The 19867-nt window shown below is 35.8% G+C and overlaps 1 protein-coding gene across 6 annotated transcripts in view; it reads right to left on the reverse strand.

Moving 5' to 3' along the window:
- LOC117174717 (WD repeat-containing protein 91) overlaps nucleotides 1-19867 on the reverse strand; it is a 382815-nt gene that overhangs the window by 299617 nt on the left and 63331 nt on the right. For 3 of the 6 annotated variants that reach the window (XR_004467341.1, XR_004467343.1, XM_033364029.1), the window contains exon 2: nucleotides 8210-8474. The exons of 1 other annotated variant lie outside the window; for it this stretch is intronic. Coding sequence is in view for 1 of the 5 variants with exons in the window: in XM_033364029.1 (XP_033219920.1) it covers nucleotides 8210-8474 (265 nt within the window). In the remaining 4 variants the exon portion in view is untranslated. Of the gene's footprint in view, nucleotides 1-8209; nucleotides 8475-10840; nucleotides 10896-19867 lie in introns of those variants that run through there. 2 more of the 6 variants (XR_004467342.1, XR_004467345.1) reach the window with 2 other exon arrangements.

A 19867-nucleotide genomic window follows, 5' to 3' on the forward strand; every position in this document is an offset into this window, starting at 1 on the left:
TCATCAAATAATAGCTTGGATACTGAGCGCTGCTCCGGTATCGTTACAATGTGGAATCTTTCTTAATTGTAAAGTACGCATCCGCGTCTTTGCATATGGTTTATAATATATAGGTACTTTTCCCATACAAATAAAATTCAACTTTTGAATATAAAATTATTATATTTTGAATATTACAAGTTGAATCGAAATGTGCTACTGAATTTAAGCGAACGCGTTTAAAGAGGTGTGCTCTGAGTCAGGTCGAAGAGCTTCTAATGAAATTTTGAGAGTGAATAGTGCGCAAGGAAGAGCGGAGTTAAAGAGCTTAGGAGAAGGGGAGATTTTGGAAATCGCAAATAGTGGGGAAAATAGTGAAATTTTATTGGTTTGACAAATGTTAGATGGGAGAGGAACGAAGGGTTAAGATGTCCAGACATCTGGTAAACCAAGTTAACTCAATTCTAGGAAGGTTGCCCTAAAAGGCTTACGATTGTAGGCGAGACGAAGCGCTAATTTGACGAAAGAGAAACTTGTTGACAATAAAGCGCACGAAGTAGGGTTAAGCTATAAACCAAAATTTAATGATTCAATTTACACTGCAAAACGGACTGCTTCTAGGCGGACATACAATTGAGAGATGAAGCACATTCCTAAAGGCAATAAACAAGAAAGGTTTCAAAACTACGGATAAGCCGAAGGAGAAATGCGTGCGTAAACCAGTAATGATAAATATTCCAAAATTTTAATATTAAAAATAAGCTGAGACTTAACATACTGCCACCGTTAAAGAATCTAAGTTCAAAATAAAAAGTCGAGGTTACGTCAATATGCGAAAATGATACAAGATATAAAATTATGTCAGAAATTTCAGAATTAAAGACTAATAAATATTCAATCAAGCGTGTTCATCCTCGCCGGAGCTCGTTCTCAGGGTAACTACCCTGATTACTCTGTCTGCTCCTGGCTGGACGTCGATGATGCGGCCTATTGGCCATTTTAATGGTGAAAGATTGTCCTCTTGGATGAGAACCAAAGTTCCACCCTTGATGCAGTGGTTGGAGGTGGACTGCCACTTTCTGCGAACAATCAATTGATTGAAATATTCTTTCTGCCATCGAGCCCAGAAATGCTGTCTCATTTTCTGAGCATGTTACCAAGCTGATAAGCGATTGGAAGATGTGACATGAAAGTCCATCTGAGGGAAGCTCGTCAATGGACCACCGATAAGGAAATGACCTGCGGTCAAAGGACGAATGTCGTTAAGATCGGAAGAAAGAGGCGAGATGGAACGAGAATTTAATATAGCTTCAGTTTCAATTATGAAGGTTACTAACTGCTCGAATGTTTACAATGTGTCACCAGCCGATCTCAAGAGGTGGTGCTTAAAGGATTTCACAGCGGCTTCCTAAATGCCACCGAAAGTGGCGATCTGGGAGATAAAGTGCCATGTAATTTTTTCCTCCGCTAGATATTGTTGAACATTTTTGTTTTGCTAGGTCGAAATAAGCAGATTATAGATCTCATCAAGCTCAACATTAGCACCAACAAAATTTGTAGCGCTGTCGGAATGTATTGTTCGGGATTTTCCTCTCCTAGAGAAGAGTCGCTTCAAACTCGCAATGAAAGCTTCTGTTGTAAAATCGCTGACCAATTCGAGATGGACAACTTTCGTCGACGTGCAAATATAAATCGCCGCATAAACCTTTATTTTGTTTCTATTTCGAAAGCGTTTTTCCTTGATGTGCAAAGCACCACAGTAGTCGACGCCGATATTGAGAAACAAATGAGAAAAGGAAACACATTCTAAAGGAAGGTTTCCCATGAGATAGTCAGCCCCTCTGGGTTTCGCACGAAAGCATGGAATATATTGGCGAATCACTTGTCATGTTGAATTGCAACCATTGATAGGCCAATAGTTTTCGCGAATCGAATACAAAGTGGCTTAAGTACCAGCGTATTTGAGTCTCAAATGTTCTTCACGAATAAGAAGACGTGTGGTGTGATGACTAGGGGGTAACAGGGCGGGATGCTTTTGTTCTTCTGACAATGAAGAGTGAGATAGTCGACCACCTACCCGCAGAATTTCCTGACTATCGAGAAAAGGGTTCAAGAGAATCAGTCTACTTTGACTCTTGAAACTTGTATTGTTTTTTAGAGCGTTAATTTCTTTTAAAAATTCAGCGGCTTGCGTGAGCTTTACGACTGCACGATTTACGAGATCAATTTCACCTTTATCTATAGAACCGATTAATTTGTTGTTTTGATTTTTCTTTTTTGTGTTATGAACAAAGCAAAAAATGTAAGAAATAACATGCTGAAGTTTTTCAATGGAACTAACAGAGACATCGATTTTCATACAAACTTGAGGGGCACACGTTTCGCGCATTCCTGGAATTTTTCTCAGAAAATCTTTTTTCTGAGGCCAGAATTTTTCATCTTGAGACAGCCAAGAGGGATCATTTTTCCAAATAGTAAAATCAATAAATTCTCGCGCTGTTTGACTGCGAGAAACGAGATCCGCAGGATTGTCTTGGGATGACACGTTCCTTAAGTGGCACGATTGTGTGAACTTTTAAACTTTAGCTACTCTTTTCGAAACGAACTTTTTTAATAAATGTGGTTCAGTATTCAACCATTGAAAAGTTATGGTTACCGCATACAGGCAAGCGAGAAGAACAGCCAAACAAAATTCTATTCGTGGTAAAGTCAAGGGAGTTACTAAAGCAACTCTCGATTTTGAGCAAACTTATTGTATGTATATATTACACTGAGCATCAATTGAACGCAAATAAATGCAAGCTCCGTTAGCTTGTTCACTTGCATCGCAGTAACCACGCATTTCTATTTCAACAGCTTGAAGCACGATTATATTCCGGTCAAACTGAAGATTGCTTAAAAGAGGCAATTGATTCTTGTATTCTATCCACGAAGTGTGAATATGAGAAGGGATAGATTCATCCCAATATACTCCTGCCTTCCAAAAAAGTTGGATAATAATCTTAGCTTTTACTATTACCAGTCCCAATAATCCTAATGAATCGAATAATTTGGTGACCTCCGAGAGAATAGTTCGTTTGCTCACTTTTTTACTGGAGTCTGATGTTTTAACGAAATAAAAAGTGAGTCTTCTCGAGAGTTCTATTGAATACCGAGAGTTTTGACAGCCGGGCCAGGATCGAGGGACATATGAGTGCTATCAGAATTTTCCGGGTATTCCGAGAATAGATTCGTGTCATTCGAGGCCCATTTTCGAAGATTAAAACCACCCTTTTTCAAGAGCTTGAGAAGATCGCCTCGAAGAAATGCAGCTTCCTGGTGACTGTTTGCCCCAGTTAAGAGATCATCTACATAAAAATCTCTTTTTATTATTGCTGCTGCGACTAGATGCTGAGCACCTTCATCGTCAGCCAATTGATGTAGCGCACGAATAGACAGGAAAGATGCGCAGGCAGTACCGTAAGTGACCGTATCAAGAGTATATTCCTTGATAGGTTCTTGAACAGCGGAACGAAACAAGATTTTTTGGAAAATAGTGTCATCAGGATAAACCAAACCTGACGATACATTTTTTCGATATCAGCATTTAGAACTAAATGGCGCGATCGAAAGCGAATAAGCATATCAAAACGATCATCCTGAATCTGGGGACCAACCATCGAAGTATCATTAAGGGATATACCAGGCGATGTTTTCGCGGAACCGTCGAAGACTACGCGAATTTTGGTTGTTAGGCTATCTTCCTTCACTACAGCGTGATGCGGAAGATAAAACCCAACTTTTGAGGTATTCTCGACTTCATAAAGCGATTTATGTTTCAAATTGTCATACTCAAGAAAAAATCAGAATATTATTTTTTGAATTCAGGGTTTTCGTTAAATCGATTTTCTAAAGAATTGAAACGTTTAAAAGCCATAGAACGAGATTCTCCGGGTTGATTCTTCTTTTCAATAAAAAAGGAAATCTAACGATATATCTGCCCTCGGGAGTTCTTTGGGTGTTATATTTGAAATGAACTTCGCATGACGTTTCTTCAGCGGAAAGTGCTTTTGGAGTTGAAATTTCTTCTATTTCCTAGAGTCTAGTGAGATTAGTATCTGGAGGGTTTGCGAAAATCAAAAAGTGGCATTGAATATTTCTATCCGACGGAAGGAATCTATTTAGCTCTCCAGGGATAATCCAACCGAGCTGCGTTTTTTGAAGAATTGCATCTGGATGATTTTTCAAGACTATTTGGCCAACACACAAATGTTTTTTGGAATTTCTAAAAGTGCCAGATTTATAGGGGTCGAGGGCATTGCTTTCGAGATACTAGGAACGACGAGAAGTTCTATCGATTTTTGAAATTTATTAAATAACGATTTTACATTCGCTGAGATGGAGTGAATTATTTTTGTAGAACTGTCATGAAGACCTGTTAGTGAAATATCGACAGATTCTGTAACCAATTGTAAAAAATCAGCTACATCCTCAGTGATAAAATGAGCCTGAGAGCCAGCATCTAAAAACACGCGGCAAGTGTTTGATTTTCCTTGCTTGTTAACTAGGTCAACGACGGCAGTGGCTAACAGAGCTTCGGACGAAATCTGTGCTTGATAACAACTGGCCTCAGAACTAGGATTGAAAACTGTAGATTGATTTCCACCAGATGCCTTGATCGAGCTATTATTTGGCTTTTGATCGGAAAAATGCAAGAGTGTATGATGTTTTTTATTACAAATATAGCATTGCTTGAACGGACATTGATCAATATGATTTTTCCCAAAATAATTCAAACAAAGAGAAGCCCTTTTCGCGACTTCGTACCTCTCATATGGCGATAGATATTCGATTTTTTACAAGAAAAAACATTGTGTTCTTAAGCGCAACAAGGACACAAATATTTTGTATTTGAAATAGCGTAAGTTTGTTGCGAACGATGATTAGGATGACCGTTTGAAGATAAATTTTTGTCCGACGAATTTGATCATTTGTTACCCGATTGAAACCCCGAAGCATCTTTGAATTGGGCGCGACGCTGCAAACAAGTAATCATTTCTTTCACAGTACGCTTCATTGATTCGCTAGAGAAATCTTCCCACTGTTCTCGAATAGAAGGAAATAATTTCTATCTAACTATAATTACCAAAATTGTGTCCCAACTTTCAATGGGTTCTTTCAAATCTTCGAGAGCACGCATGTACTTTTGCGATTGATATAAAAAAACATGAACAGGGATTTTGTTTGAAATTGGAGGAAGATCTATTAAAGCTTTCAGGTGACTTTGGCGTATCACCTTCTGATTATTATCGTAGCGATCTTTCAACCATTTCCAGACCACTTTATAATTTTCTGCTGATGATTCAATTGAAGAGATAACGTCCGCGGCTTCATCGACGAGACAGCCTTTAAAATGAAACAATTTCTGAATGGCAGGAATGCGCGAATCTTGATCAACAAGCGAATTGAATAAATCATAGAACTCTAACCAAGCATAAAATTTTCCGTTAAAAGTTTGGTAAATTAATTTTAGGCAGACTTGAGAAACCAATGGGAACGTTCGAAATAGCTTGATTCTCGGAACTTTGAGACGAGTTCGACGAGATAAGTGGTTGGAACCTGATGCCTGGACCTGGATCCGGCGATTATGGTGTTCGACTCAATAAAAGAGTAATAGCGATAGTATATGTTGCATAATATTTTTCATCGATTTCATTTTTGTATTGCTCTAAAGGTTCCTCATCATCGACAAGCGTTTCATATTCAATTTCAATTTTTTTGAAATTTTCGCGATTTGTTTCTATTTCTTTAAAACGCTTTTCTAAGAGTGGAAAATCTGTTGAGGAATCAAATTTGTTAAGAAACGTTTCATAAGTAGTTAAAGGGCGCTTTGCATTTTTTCGCTGGGTTTGAAGAGCTTTCTTTTATCTGCTTTTTGAGAGGCTTCGAGAGATGCTTCCCGAGCTTCCGCGGAAACTTCATTATAATGTCATTTTGAAATAATCGAAAAATAACAAGAGCAGACAGAAAAATACATAATGAGAGAATGTGTTAAGGAGGAACCGTGATACTAAAACTCACTGAACTTTGATGACAATCAAGAATAACGATATCTTCGATAATTGCAACTGCGATGACCATGGCGAAAACTACGATGATGACTGCGATGGCGACTGCGATGACGACTATGCCAGATTCCGTTATTGATAGGAACTCTGGATTACGATGATCCAACTCAATGGATAATATTGAAGTATTCACTTCAATTAACACAATTTTTCGAATTATTTAATGTTCACTGTTCACAAAACACTAATTCAAGTAGCACGATCTAGGTATTGATAACACTCCCATTTTCACGGACAAATTTTTTCGAATGCACTATGTTGGAGTTTGCACACTGTTTTTATCACGATGCAATAAAGGCAGAAGAATTTTTCCCACGACGTTCTTCTAGAGTTCGACAATTTCAAACACACGCGGTGAAAATTGTTCAGAAATCCGGCTAATGAAGGACCATGTTTTGTCCCATACACTTTTCCCATACAAATATAACTCAACTTATAGAATATAAAATTACTATATTTTGAATATTACAAGTTGAATCGAAATGTGCTACTGAATTTAAGCGAACGCGTTTAAAGAGGTGTGCTCTGAGTCAGGTCGAAGAGCTTTTATTGAAATTTTGAGAGCGAATAGTGCGAAAGGAAGAGCGGAGTTAAAGAGCTTAGGAGAAGGGGAGATTTTGGAAATCGCAAATAGTGGGGAAAATAGTGAAATTTGATTGGTTTGACAAATGTTAGATGGGAGAGGAACGAAGGGTCAAGATGTCCAGACATCTGGTAAAGCAAGTTAACTCAATTCTAGGAAGGTTGCCCTAAAAGGCTTCAGATTGTAGGCGAGACGAAACGATAATTTGACGAAAGAGAAACTTGTAGACAATAAAGCGCACGAAGTAGGGTTAAGCTATATACTAAAATTTAATGATTCAATGTAGACTGCAAAAGGGACTGCCTCTAGGCGGACATGCAATTGAGAGATGAAGCACATTCCTAAAGGCAATAAACAAGAAAGGTTTCAAAACTACGGATAAGCCGAAGGAAAAATGCGTGCGTAAATCAGTAATGACAAATATTCTAGAATATTAATATTAAAAATAAGCTGAGACTTAACATACTGCCACCGTCTAACAATCTAAGTTCAAAATCAAAAGTCGAGGGAAATGCGTGCGTAAATCAGCAATGATATATATTCGAGAATATTAATATTAAAAATAAGCAAAGACGTAACATACACAGACAAATTCACTTTACTTCACTTTAAATGAATAAATTATATGACATTATGCAATATTATGTATTTATTCATAATACTTTGATATTACTTGATTACTTAAATAATTTTTATTTTTTCGCTGGTGAACTGTATTATGAATCGGTTCTGAGATTCTCACTAGTCCGCGCGCGAATCCCCTAGCCGTTAGCGATTTAAGACGTTAATAATTTCTTGAATATCCTTCGATTGGGCTAATATTTTCCATAAAACTTCATTTTACAGTTTTTAACAACTTTCTCGCTGGAAGTTTTTGTTGCTCAAAATTAGCTCGATATACGAAAAGCTGGAAGATAAAGAAGTCCGATGTGCGCCACGCATCAGAAAAAAATTAACAACAATTTAATTTAATAATTTTTGCCCAGGTAAAAAAGGTGCGCAATGAAATTCGACATCTATATATAGTCTTTAAAAATTAAAATTTGAAAATATTTTTGAAAGCCTCCACGGGTCCTCCTCACTTCCAGCGAAATAAACTTATATGTCCTTATTCGATCCGATATGCCGGAGCCACCGCGGCAGCTCAACTATACTTCGTTAAGGTCCTAACAATATAAGAAACGTTTGTTTCTGAACTATAGAATTGAATTACCTTTCTGATTCAGTTTCTCGATTGCTCTTGAAAAATCAATGCGCACTTTGTGAAAAAATATCAAGAAAGGGTCAGAATCCTCCATTTTAGATGTTTTCGAGGATTTTTAAAATTTAAGGAAGAAGAAAATAAAATAGGTAAAAAAGGAGACGGACTGTGATCCTTGTATTTTTAAAAGCTCAGGAGCACGTATTAATATTTTGGGACATGTTCTTTTTTTGAGAACGTCACAAATTTTTCTAGTGTTCACGTAACAAATGGCAGTAGCATATACATGAATATGATCAGACTGAAAAATTGCATGCATATGCGATTACAAAAACGTACCAAACCATTCTTTCCATTCAGCATGTCCTTGTAGTACCGGAGCCATTTTAATGAAAAAGTCTTGAATACGATCATGCCTGTTGTTTACTATAGCATTTACAAGATACATCTTCAGCAACGCATTTTCTAACTTCTTAATGCCAGGCACAAAATGAATATCTAGGCGTGAGAACATCCTTGTGTCTAAATGACTCCATAGCTCGCGCAATGAACCAAGGTCATAACTGTATACATATTGCATTAATTGATCAACAATTTTGTCAACCTGCATAACAAATTAAACGTATTACAGATATTTAGTTCCTAAAGATCAGTGAAAAAGAATACGGCGAAAAATTAGAGAATTAATTTTTTAATTCTCACATGTCATTACACTGAAATTAGCTGTCAAATTGACTTTTTCTACACTTAGTATGGATTTTGCAACAACCCCGAATCTCCTTTAAGGTAATCTAACCTCAAAATTATCAAACTTCCACATCAGATTTGTGAGACATCTATTTTTTAGCTTTTGCTACACAACCTACATGAAATCGAATTTGGAAATTAATAACACATGCACACAAAAAGCATAGTCAAAATTTGCTATAACTATAATTCTCTGCATAGCATTTTTTTCGAGTTTGAAGTTTAACTTCGGGTCAAAATATTCCAAGCAGCCCACTATAAGTTAAAAACAGTTTTTTAGCTAAAAAATAAATTTTTTAATAGCCCTCGTATTCGAAAATATTTCCCTAAATTTTTGTCGTAAAAAAACTTTCTTTGCATGGAAATTTAATGATAAAAAAGAATCAACATTTTTCTCGGGAAGAGCTAAACGGATTTAATGCTTTTTTCGTTGAAATTTTAGTGACAAAACGTACATTCCAGAAATATTACTTCTGAGTATAAAAAAATTAAATTAGTTTGAGAAATTACCAATTTTTTATATACAAATTGTAATTTTGTTCCCTTAAAAGAAATGTTTTCAAATTATTAAACATTCTCTACGCAGACAGACTATTTGAATGATTTTGTTGAATATCGTATTATTTTCTTCTCAAATAACCTGTGAAGTAAATTTCTTTTTTCTTTTTATTCCTTTTAAGGGTGAATCCTTTTTGAGATTCCAACAAAAATTCGCCATCATGCTCACGTTCCATTGTACGCGATACCTACGTTCTATCTCTCGGATTTCTTGATGAAACCTTTCACCCTACTCTTCACTTTAGCCACCCAAATTTTTTGGAAAGTAGTCGAAATGTGAATCAAGGAAATGCATTTTTAACAGATTCGCACTATAAATGTATATCCCGTAAAGTAATAGAAATGACTTAGTATTTCTATTCGCATTTCTTTCCAGAAAAAATGTAAAAAACCTGTAAAAAATATTTCTTTTGAAAGAATAAACGTTCAATTTTATTATAGAAAATTATTATTTAAAAAAAAATTCAATGTTTTTTTTTGTATATTTGGAAGAAAGTTTTCTGGAATATACATTCTTATACAAAAATTCCAACATGAGAATCCTCGAAATCCGTTTGGCCGCCCACGAAAAAAATGTTGATTATGTTGTAACATTAGATTTTCATTTTTAATAACATTTCCAACAAAATTTTGCTTTCGACCAAAACCTGCAACGAAACACTAAAAATGTCCTTCGCAAGTTCGAATCAAAGTTTCATATGAAGTAATGATGATAATATTTATTGCTATTACTAAATGTAAACATTACGTTACAGTTATGAAGCTATTATTAAATAATAATTATTATTTATTTAACAAAATAAATATAATGATTATCGGTGGCTCAGTTGGTCAGACGCGCGGACTTCACCTCAGAGGTCCGGGGTTCGATCCCTGAGCCGGTACCTCTGGAAACTTTTCTATGTACCTTTACAGAGGTTCTGGTGGTTCGGAACCCACCTTAAGCTGTAGGTCCCCCCATCGTTTACTTGACTGGAACCCAGTCCGTCAATGATGTGGTAACAACCAGGCTTTATCCAATATGTCGGGGCACACTGCTCTCATCAGATCACTTGATTTCATTATAAAAATGCTTCCGTGACTAATGATATATACTGGGACAACCCAGTGTTAAATAATAAAAAATAAAATCCAACTCTAACCAAAAATGCCTTCGACATGTTGAGCAGTAACTATCTTAAGCCTGTGACAAAAATTAATTATTTTAAAAAATTAATTTTTTATAATCGTAGTAAACTATGAACAGCATAAACTATAATAATAATAATAATAATAATAATAATAATAATAATAAAATCTTGGCTCTAAGAAAGCATCCAGAGGTGACTGTTGTCACCTCCAACGCTCGCGGCCGCTTTTTAAGTATAACCGCGTTAAAAAATGAGCTCCATACTACATCATGCTCCTAATTTTGCATCTACAACATCATCGCAAATGATTTCAAACATCGTATTAAATTAACTTAGAAAATTCTTATCTCATCAATCACTTGGCTTACTCCGTGGCTATGATGAAAAACCGGGTTCAGTTGAGAAAAAGTTTGAAAAAAAGAATAATACATTGCAATTTGTAAAAATTTAAGTTGTTCAGGGACACTTTAAGAGATCGAGCTACTTTGAAAAGTCATTTTCTTATTATTATTCCTTCGTATAATTACTGCTTTACCATGTCTTTTCTTCTTTCAATCTTCACACCTTGGATTGTATATTCATAGCGTTACCTAAAAAAAAGAGTAACAGTAACGTAAACGCGTTAATTTTTTCTGGTAACGGTGATGCTAAGTAACGCATGTTACCGGTCGTTACTTCATAAAATAGTTGAATACGTTTAGCATTACATTAAATGTTTCAATGTCAAGAAAACCAATCAGATAATGTATTTTCTTACTTCCTTGCACACATTTCCCTATCTGAAGGAATTATTCATCTGGCACGATACGGGATTACCGAGTAGTGCATCTTTTTAGCGACTGTTCAGTAGGGTGTTAAAAGAATATATATTTTTTGTTTATAAATGACGGCCGAAAGTTTTTTCGAATCTACATAAAAATAAATCCATAAAAAATTATATTTAGAGGTGCCGCAAGCCCCATATGAAGTTTCAAATGTACCTGCCGTAAGAAAAAACGACGCTTTTGAACATTTTATTCAGAATTTCTAATATTATCTGAGTCGAATTGAAAATCAACATTTTTCTTCAAAATTAGCAATTAGTTTACTCTAATGTTTATTAATGATTTTTTAAATAACTAAGACGCCGAAGCATAGTTGGAGACTTTAGAAAAAACCAGAACTTTCTAGCACTTATCTAAAACAAGATTGTTATAAAGAACATTACATTCTTTAAACAATTTTTTTGTTAACTTTCATTAGTTATTACCTCACTTAGTGAAAAAAGGAGATAAAGGAAAAATTATCGAAAAAATGCAACCATCAGGAATTAATATAGATGAAGATACTCATAAACAACAATAATTTGTTTAAAAATTATTATTTATAAATGATTTTTGCTGAATCTTATTAATTATTAAGCCACTTTTAATGAAAAATAGTCAAATAGTTTAAAAATTGAGAAAAAACTGCAACATTCTACCGCTAAGCAAAGAGAATATTAATAATAATAAGAAATTGTTTAAACAATCACTCTTGTTAACATTGATGAACTATCACCTCACCTTAATTGAAAATGGGACAACAAATGGAACATTTGTAAAAAAGCAGGACTTTCTAATTCTATTCTATCATAAAATTGCTAAAAACAATAATATATTGTTTAACCCTTTCGTTGAAATTGACGCAAAATGCGTCAAAATTTTCCGCGCCCCGTGCGGCATTGACGCAAAATGCTTCAATCTTCTTTTTCCTAATTAACTTACTCCGATTTTGCAGTCAAGTCTTACTAGGCGGTTTTTGGGATCGCTTAATCCGAATCCGAAGTCAAAATTCAAAATGGCGGATCCAATATTGTTGGAAGAAGATACAAAAAAACGGCTCGATTGGGATCAATATCGGTACTTACGGGGTTTTTGGGCCGCTGAATCAGAATTTGAAGTAAAAATTCGACAATTTCAAATGGCGGATATCTTCGTCTGCCATTTAAAATTTTTGAATTTTTACTTCACTTTCGGGTTCAGCTACCCCAAAAACCCGTAAGTACCAAGATTTATCCAAATCGTGCGGCTAAAATTTATGAAAGAAGTTTTTATTCACTGGAATAATTTCAAAAGACATTTTACAATTACATAAAAACCCGTTTTTTAGTTTTATAATTCAATAAGCCATATTTGCATTTTTGGTGATGTTCTTATACAAAGAATCGAGAATAAAAGTAACTTTGCGTTAAATCTAAACACAAAACAATGTGAAAAACGCCGATGATTTTTAAAATAACTGGTAAAATGAAAAAAACCACACTTCAAATTACTAATTACAATACAAAATATAAATCTCTATTTTTAATCCATGAGCAAAATCAGACCTGCCGATTAGCTGTTAGCGCCGCTTTAAGCATTCTCACAGGCCGCACGACTGGATACTGACAGTCTCGGCAAACTTTCAGCCATTCCACCGTACAGTAATTTTTATTGTCAAACTGACGACGGTAATTCACCATAGAAAGTGCGGTGGAAAACTTAATCATTACGATGAAGACCGTTGTCTTTCCTGTTTTGATAGTACAGAAACCGCGCTTACCGAAAAAAAATGTTCTCGAGTAATCAGTACGGTTAAAGCTAGGAATCATCGTGCTCTCTATTTCTTAGTGTAACGAGAATAGAAAAGTTTATATTATATTACAGAATTTGAGAAAAAGAATCAACAGTTAGCAATTCATTTATTAGAGAAATTTATGACATGGTGATGAAAAGAAGAGTCCAAATAAGCATGATTATTGAAAGAAGACTGCATACATGTTTATTTATACTTAAAACTACGTTAAAGGGAGACTAGTATTAAATTATTATTCAAATTTTTGGAAAAGGAGAAAATTTCATTAAACAGGCCGACTATACGCCATACTTTTGAAATGTCGAGACGAAAGGAAAAGTAAGACCCACCTAGTTTTCAGTTCACGTGTTCCTTCCTTTTAAATCTCCTAAAATCCCAAAAGAATGGCTTCAATTTTATTTTCTTGTAACGCTAATAAGGCTTCAGCTTCCCTTTTGATTCCAAAATTGAAAATGATAACACCTTGGATGTAGTGCAGGATGGTGATCGTTTTTATCTCTCTTTCTTTCGTAGGTTGTGTTGAATTGTGTTTTTTTATTACTTTATCAATTTGTTTGTTTGTGTAATCTTTCTGCATTATGCTTCGTTTAAAGTTTTGTAATTCTTTTCGTAAGTTATCTTTATCTGTTATGGAGAGAGCTCTGTATGCTGAATACCAAGCTACTTGGCAGCCTTTCATATAAACTTATTAAAAAACTTCCTGTCGTTGTGCGTAAACATGACTTCAGGAGCTCCCACGTAAAATCTACACAATCTTCGAAAGCCTTCTACACATGAATATGAGTGAATACCGATAATGAGCACGATCAGGTGGAAAAGAACCCATAATGTACTATGCAGTCGTTTACTCTCCAAGGTCACAAATGCCAGGGGTCATCGGGCTCATCAATGGAGCTCACTGCCTCCAATTCCAGCTCGTACACAGCAGCCTGCCGTACGTGATGTGAGGCTTCCTTTCTATGAATGATTGTTACTTGCGTGCCTATGACACCGGCACGTCATTTAAGTCTCCCTTTCTATGCTTGATTGCTGCTTGATTTCCGAGCAATTCCATAGCCCACCTGCCTAATCTGCCAGTTGGATATTTTAAGCTGCACAACCAGCAAAGGCTACTACGGTCGGCAATCATGGTCGGCCATCGTTCGGCTTGCATCAGTTATCACTGGCTCCGCACCGTCAAAGTCCTTCATAAACCTCCGATACCACGAAACCATTCCCAAAAATCGACTCAACTTCTTCAACGTATTTGGAAGCAGATAATTAGTCCGGATTCGACCTTTTCTGGATCAGCACGGAAACCTAACTTATTGGCCATATATCCCAGATACTTGAACTCCTCATAACAGAACATATTCTTCTGTTCGTTGATGCTGATACCAACATTCACTATCACCTCTAGAACATGCCCAAGTCAATTTAGGTGTTCATTAAAAGTTGTAGTCACTACGATCACATCATCAAGGTATGAGAAGAAGTAAGATTCGAACTCAGGTATGATCAGTATATCAAGAAGGAGTCGAAAAGTAGCCGGAGAATGCAAAAGAGCCAAGAGCAACTGCGTATACTGGTATAAGCCTTACACAGGGACCGAAAAGATGTACACTCCTTGCTCCTTCTTTCCTCAAATAACCATTGAGACCAGCGCAGGACTTACAATATCAACGCTTATATTCTGCTATGACGTTTCATTTAAAATACTAACTTCTTTTCTCTGTGAGTCGAATCTGAACTCAATCGCTTACTCGACTTCGCAGATTCGAGATCTAAATTTATTCTATGATGCCCATAAGAATGCTTTCAATCCTATTTAAATTCCTTAAGTCCTTTTACTTTAATTTACTTTAAAATCAAAACTCTCTTGAAAGTCATAACCTGAAAGTGCCTCACTTGTAACGTTCCATTCGGGTAAACTACCGCTGAACGCGACCTACTCGATATCTAATATATCTATTAATTTTCCTATTGCTTGCTAGCCTACATAACTACAACAAGAACCAAAACCAAAAAGGTATCTAAGCCTAGGACCGCCTACGCCTACTTTTATGTTCAATCTTCTATCCATAAATAAAGCACAAATCTGTTCTGTAAACTTATTATGACTACAACAACAAACTGGGATCCTATCAAATAAGGAGGTAGACCGGATCCGAAGGTCATACATGCTTAAGCGTATCCCGACTTGCCCAAGATATTCCATAATAGCTCATAATAGATATATCACACTTAGTAGACACATGAGAAAACTTTCCTAATGGTTTATTACAGGAGTGGTGCAAATTTCTATTTTCATTACCATTCCAACATCCGGATCTTCTAGCAAATTTCCATTCAATATTCGCTATAGTAGAAGTTTGCAGTTGTGTTTGAGGATTAGTGGTAACTACTAGAGACTACGAAAACGCGACCGTTCATGACGCAAACAAAAAATCGATGAGATACTTTCAAGTAAACTAAAATTTGGCAGCGTAGCTAACGGTTATTACTATTGCGGTTACAGTTATTGTCCTGTAGTTTCGGTCCAGTTACATTTTCCTGATACTGATTAGGAAAACCAGAAGAGTTAATAATAGGTTCCGTTGTAATTGCAGTTACTGGTTTAACTGTTGCTTTAAGAGAAAGAGAGGCAAACTCTGGAAACGAGCTACCGTTTGCAGCCGAGGGAGGTAGATATAAATTATCCATCCCATTCGCTGACCCAAAATGCTGATATCTCACTTTCAATCGTTCGAAATCCTGGAAGTCACTACGAGGTATCGCTTGTCTGTAACGAGGGTGGAAATTTAAAACGCCTCTTCAAGCTGCTCAACTATGCTGAGTGGTGGTTCTTGATCCTGTGTCCGTATTTTCACCTCATCTTAAAATGTTAGCTAAAAATTGAAACTACCGTGACTTTTATGGAAAGCTACAAAAAAGCTACGCTAATCAGTCCAGTCCTTGTCCTCCATTCACAACATAAAAGAAATAAGAGCACCACGAGACAAATGACTAGGTATCGCTGCCAATATTTTATCATCAGCTAGACCAATTCCTAATCGGCATTTGCAGACTATTTTTTTAAATATTCCCGTACTATTATTTCTGGCACAAATAAAAGACAAATCCCTTTTACGTACTATCTCCAAAACATCCGGCCTATGCCTATCTACAGGATGGCTACAGGATAACTGATTCGCGTCCGAACATCCCACAGCATTAGTTTGACACATCAGAGTTGACGGCCATGGATAATGAAACTGATAATGTGGAGTTAACCATCGGCTGGGGTTGCTATGAAAATTCCACAGTTGGATTTTCGGATTTTGTTAGGATACTGTGATCTGAAATATCTAACTAGATCGACGGGGTTCTATTTCCTGATTTAGGAGCATCGACTTTCATAAAATTACCGACAGGTGGACTTAAAGTAAAATCAACTAAATGACAGGGCCGATTATCAGACACGGTATTTAAAATACTAAAAGCCGAAGTCTAAACGGCGGACCTGCTTACTGGGGTCTTTAAGAATCCCAGAGCGTTGGATGAGTTCGGTACATTAATTTTTACCAAAGGATCAAAAAAAGTAACTGATGGATTAATTACTTCTCTGGGCAAATTTGTGCCAAATGTTGTTTTTACTCCAATAGTGGAAACCGCTGTCGATTGTGTAGCTTTTTAAGCAAACACACCTTCATTTCCAGACACAATAACGCTACCAGACAATAAAGGCCTATTTGAATAAACAGTACTATCGCTGCTATGGCAAATAAATGGTGTGCCCAATATGGGCCATGGCACCCCGAAAAATCTTTTCAACTGAGGCCTCCCCTCAGAACGAGTGACAAATCTGTTTTGTCCCACGAGACATTTTTCCGCTTCGACTTTATGTTAAACCTAACAATATGCAACTCAGATTCGCCCCAAGCTTGTGATAACTGGAGATTCGTATCCTCTATCTTGTGTCTCAATACCAACAAAACATTTTAAAGTTAATAAATACGCCTGATTTCGCAGTAAGTGCCGAATTAAAATTCCTGGCATTTCGAAGAAACCTACTAAATTCGGGGTGCATTCCGACAAATTCGTTTAAAAATGACTTATATAACTTTGCTTTAATAAGTTTTGATTATTTATTTAATATAAATCCAAAAGAGACGAATTAACTTTTGGTTACTACGAGAAAACACCACCACGTACTTACACTATATTATTACCCCCTCAACACACATAGCACATAGATAAAAACACATTTAAATTAGAAATAAGACATAAAATCGTGAACAGTTATAAAAACGAATTTAAACAATCACATGAAATCAAAAAGAATTATGAAGTCTCAACCCTGTTTAGAATGTGGGTCCCACGTTGGGGCAAGATAAGATTAAGATAACAAGATTTTTTATATAAAAATAAGTTATTCGCTTATCCGTTATTTGGCAGCTCAACGTCGTTTATTTTCGAGACCTGAAATTATTAAATCAAATACCAGACCTAACATCTGGTAGTGTGCGCCAGGCGCCTCAGGAGACACCACTGTGGTTTCAAAAGAAAATTTTATTCTATAAAATTTATTAATAAATCAAGCAAGAATTGGAAAGTTTCTATAAAATAACAGTACTTGAGAATAGAAAAAGACTACTTAAGAATATTCTCCACAACACAGGAAAGGGGATTCGTGTTGCCCGTGCGTGAATAAGGCTAGTGCATGATTAAAAGAAAATAAATAAGAATCAACATTTAAGAATTCATTTAGTTAAAATAAGGTTATGCCATAAGAATGAAAATAAGCATCACAATGTAGTTATTATTTTAGCCCTTTAAGATGAACCAAAGTTATTTTGACGAATATTACAGCATCCTTAAGTCCGGTAAGTTTTTCTTTAGCTCAAGAACTTGTCACATGACAATCAGGGAAGGGACGGCACCTCACGTTTCGAACTTGAGCTCACAAAAGTTTTAAGTCGTTAATTTGCGAGTCGACCCGAAATAATATTATTTATAGTTTTGTTAAAAAACTGTAAGGTCTGTAATAAAATAAACCTTAGACCTAAATACAAAATATTTTCCTAAAAGATCAGTATAATTTTTATCATCATTAACTTATTTACTAAATGTGAGGTACTCGTGTTAACGATCGTTCAATGAATCAGAGTGAGCAATTGTCTTTATATATAAAGAAATGATCACATTACAAGTTATACAGTCAAACCCGTTTATTGCAACTCCTTCGAAACGTAAACATCTCGTCTATTGCAACTCGAGAGGGGACCCCACCTCTCCACGTAGCCGGAAGGTGATCTCATAATATTATACTGCTTCCGCGCTGTCATTGGCTGTATGGAACATGTGACCCTCAGTGGTGGGAGTTAGGGAAATTGTGATAGTCGAGTTTCTTGGATTGCAATAAATGAGATTTGCAATAAAAGAGTAGAGCAATAAACGAGGTTTCACTGTATATGGACTTTATGACTATACGATTTTTATAATTGTTTTTAGTCGATATATATTTTTTTTAGTTAATTATCGCACTGTCTTTTTAAATAATTTTTTTAAAACTGCCTTCCCGCGCTTTGCTCGCAAGATTGAGCGTGCTTTGGGCGCGCGACTGTTGGTTATCGCGCGGTATTTGTATTTCCCCCACATTTTTGCGCAGGCCTTTTAAAATGAAAGAACAAGAAATCGGCATCTGTAAGTTGATGATTGTGCATCCTCTTTCGTTAAAGCTCCTTCGGCTTTAATGAAGACATTCGCATGACTTATCTCATACTTCGTACTCGGTTTTGTCTGAAATGTGAGCTTTTCTACACTATGTGCAACACTATTATATCAAATGTATATTATATTAATTTCTGCACCTCAGACTACTACTGCTTATTCAGATATTGCAAAATAATGTACAGATTTGATTTTTCATGATTACTTTAATATTTGCTCATTATTTTGCACTTATTTATATTCTCAGCTACCATGAAAAATGTATCATTTGATTGAATTTAAATTTTTACCATTCATAATATGTATTGGTATTAAAATATACGCATTTTAATTATCTTGTTTTTAACATTTTAACAAAACGTGCGTATCATATAAAGAAATCTTAAAGCTCCTTCGGCTTTAACAGCAGCCTTATCATTTTTTAACTTCTTAATTATATCCCTAACCTGAGTGACACAGAATTTATCAACTGCGTTTTCTGTCGCATCGTGTTCTACAACGCAGATGTGTTGCCCTATTACTTCATCTACCAATAAGTCACTAAGGAGGTCTCTCAAAACGTTTAGGGTACAGAGTCTTGTTACAACGACAGTCCCAAGAAACCTTCAGCAGTGTTGTTAGATGACAGTTCATATAATCTCGTTTTCCCATCCCTGGCTCTCCTTTCGGGACGACCCTAGCGGACCGAATAAACGCAAAGGATACTCTACAGCGTATCCTTATAGTATCCACATAGTGTCCCTTCCGTATCATGCAACAAAAACAGCAAGATGAGCATTTAACTTGTTTCTTCAGGTTCTACGTTAAAGTTTCCATTAAAATGTCGCGGAGTAATTACAATCGTTTTGTTTTAACGCTAAAAACTTTTTAAATTATAATACCTATCATTTACATGGACAAAAGGCGCCTTCAATCACATCTTCTTTTAGTAATAGTAGGTAGGCGTTATCCGGCGGTAACTAAGAATTTTGGCAGGGTGCTACCACCATACAGTGTAAACCTAAGAAAACAAGGCTGCGACGCAAGTGGCAACATACTACGGAAACGATTATTCATGCGCTTGAAGTCGCCTTCAGCAGACTTTAATTACATTTTTTAAAATTTGTAATGCTTCAAAATTACTATTGCAATTACTCCATGACATTCTAATGGAAAATTTAATGTAGAATCCGAATTGCAATAAGTTTAATGCCCATCTTGTTATTTTTTTTAGTTTTTGTTGCATGACACGGAAGGGATACTATGTGGATACTATAAGGATACACTTTAGAGTACC

This window comes from Belonocnema kinseyi, chromosome 6, assembly GCF_010883055.1.
Source record: "Belonocnema kinseyi isolate 2016_QV_RU_SX_M_011 chromosome 6, B_treatae_v1, whole genome shotgun sequence".
In the NCBI taxonomy this organism is placed as follows: domain Eukaryota; kingdom Metazoa; phylum Arthropoda; class Insecta; order Hymenoptera; family Cynipidae; genus Belonocnema; species Belonocnema kinseyi.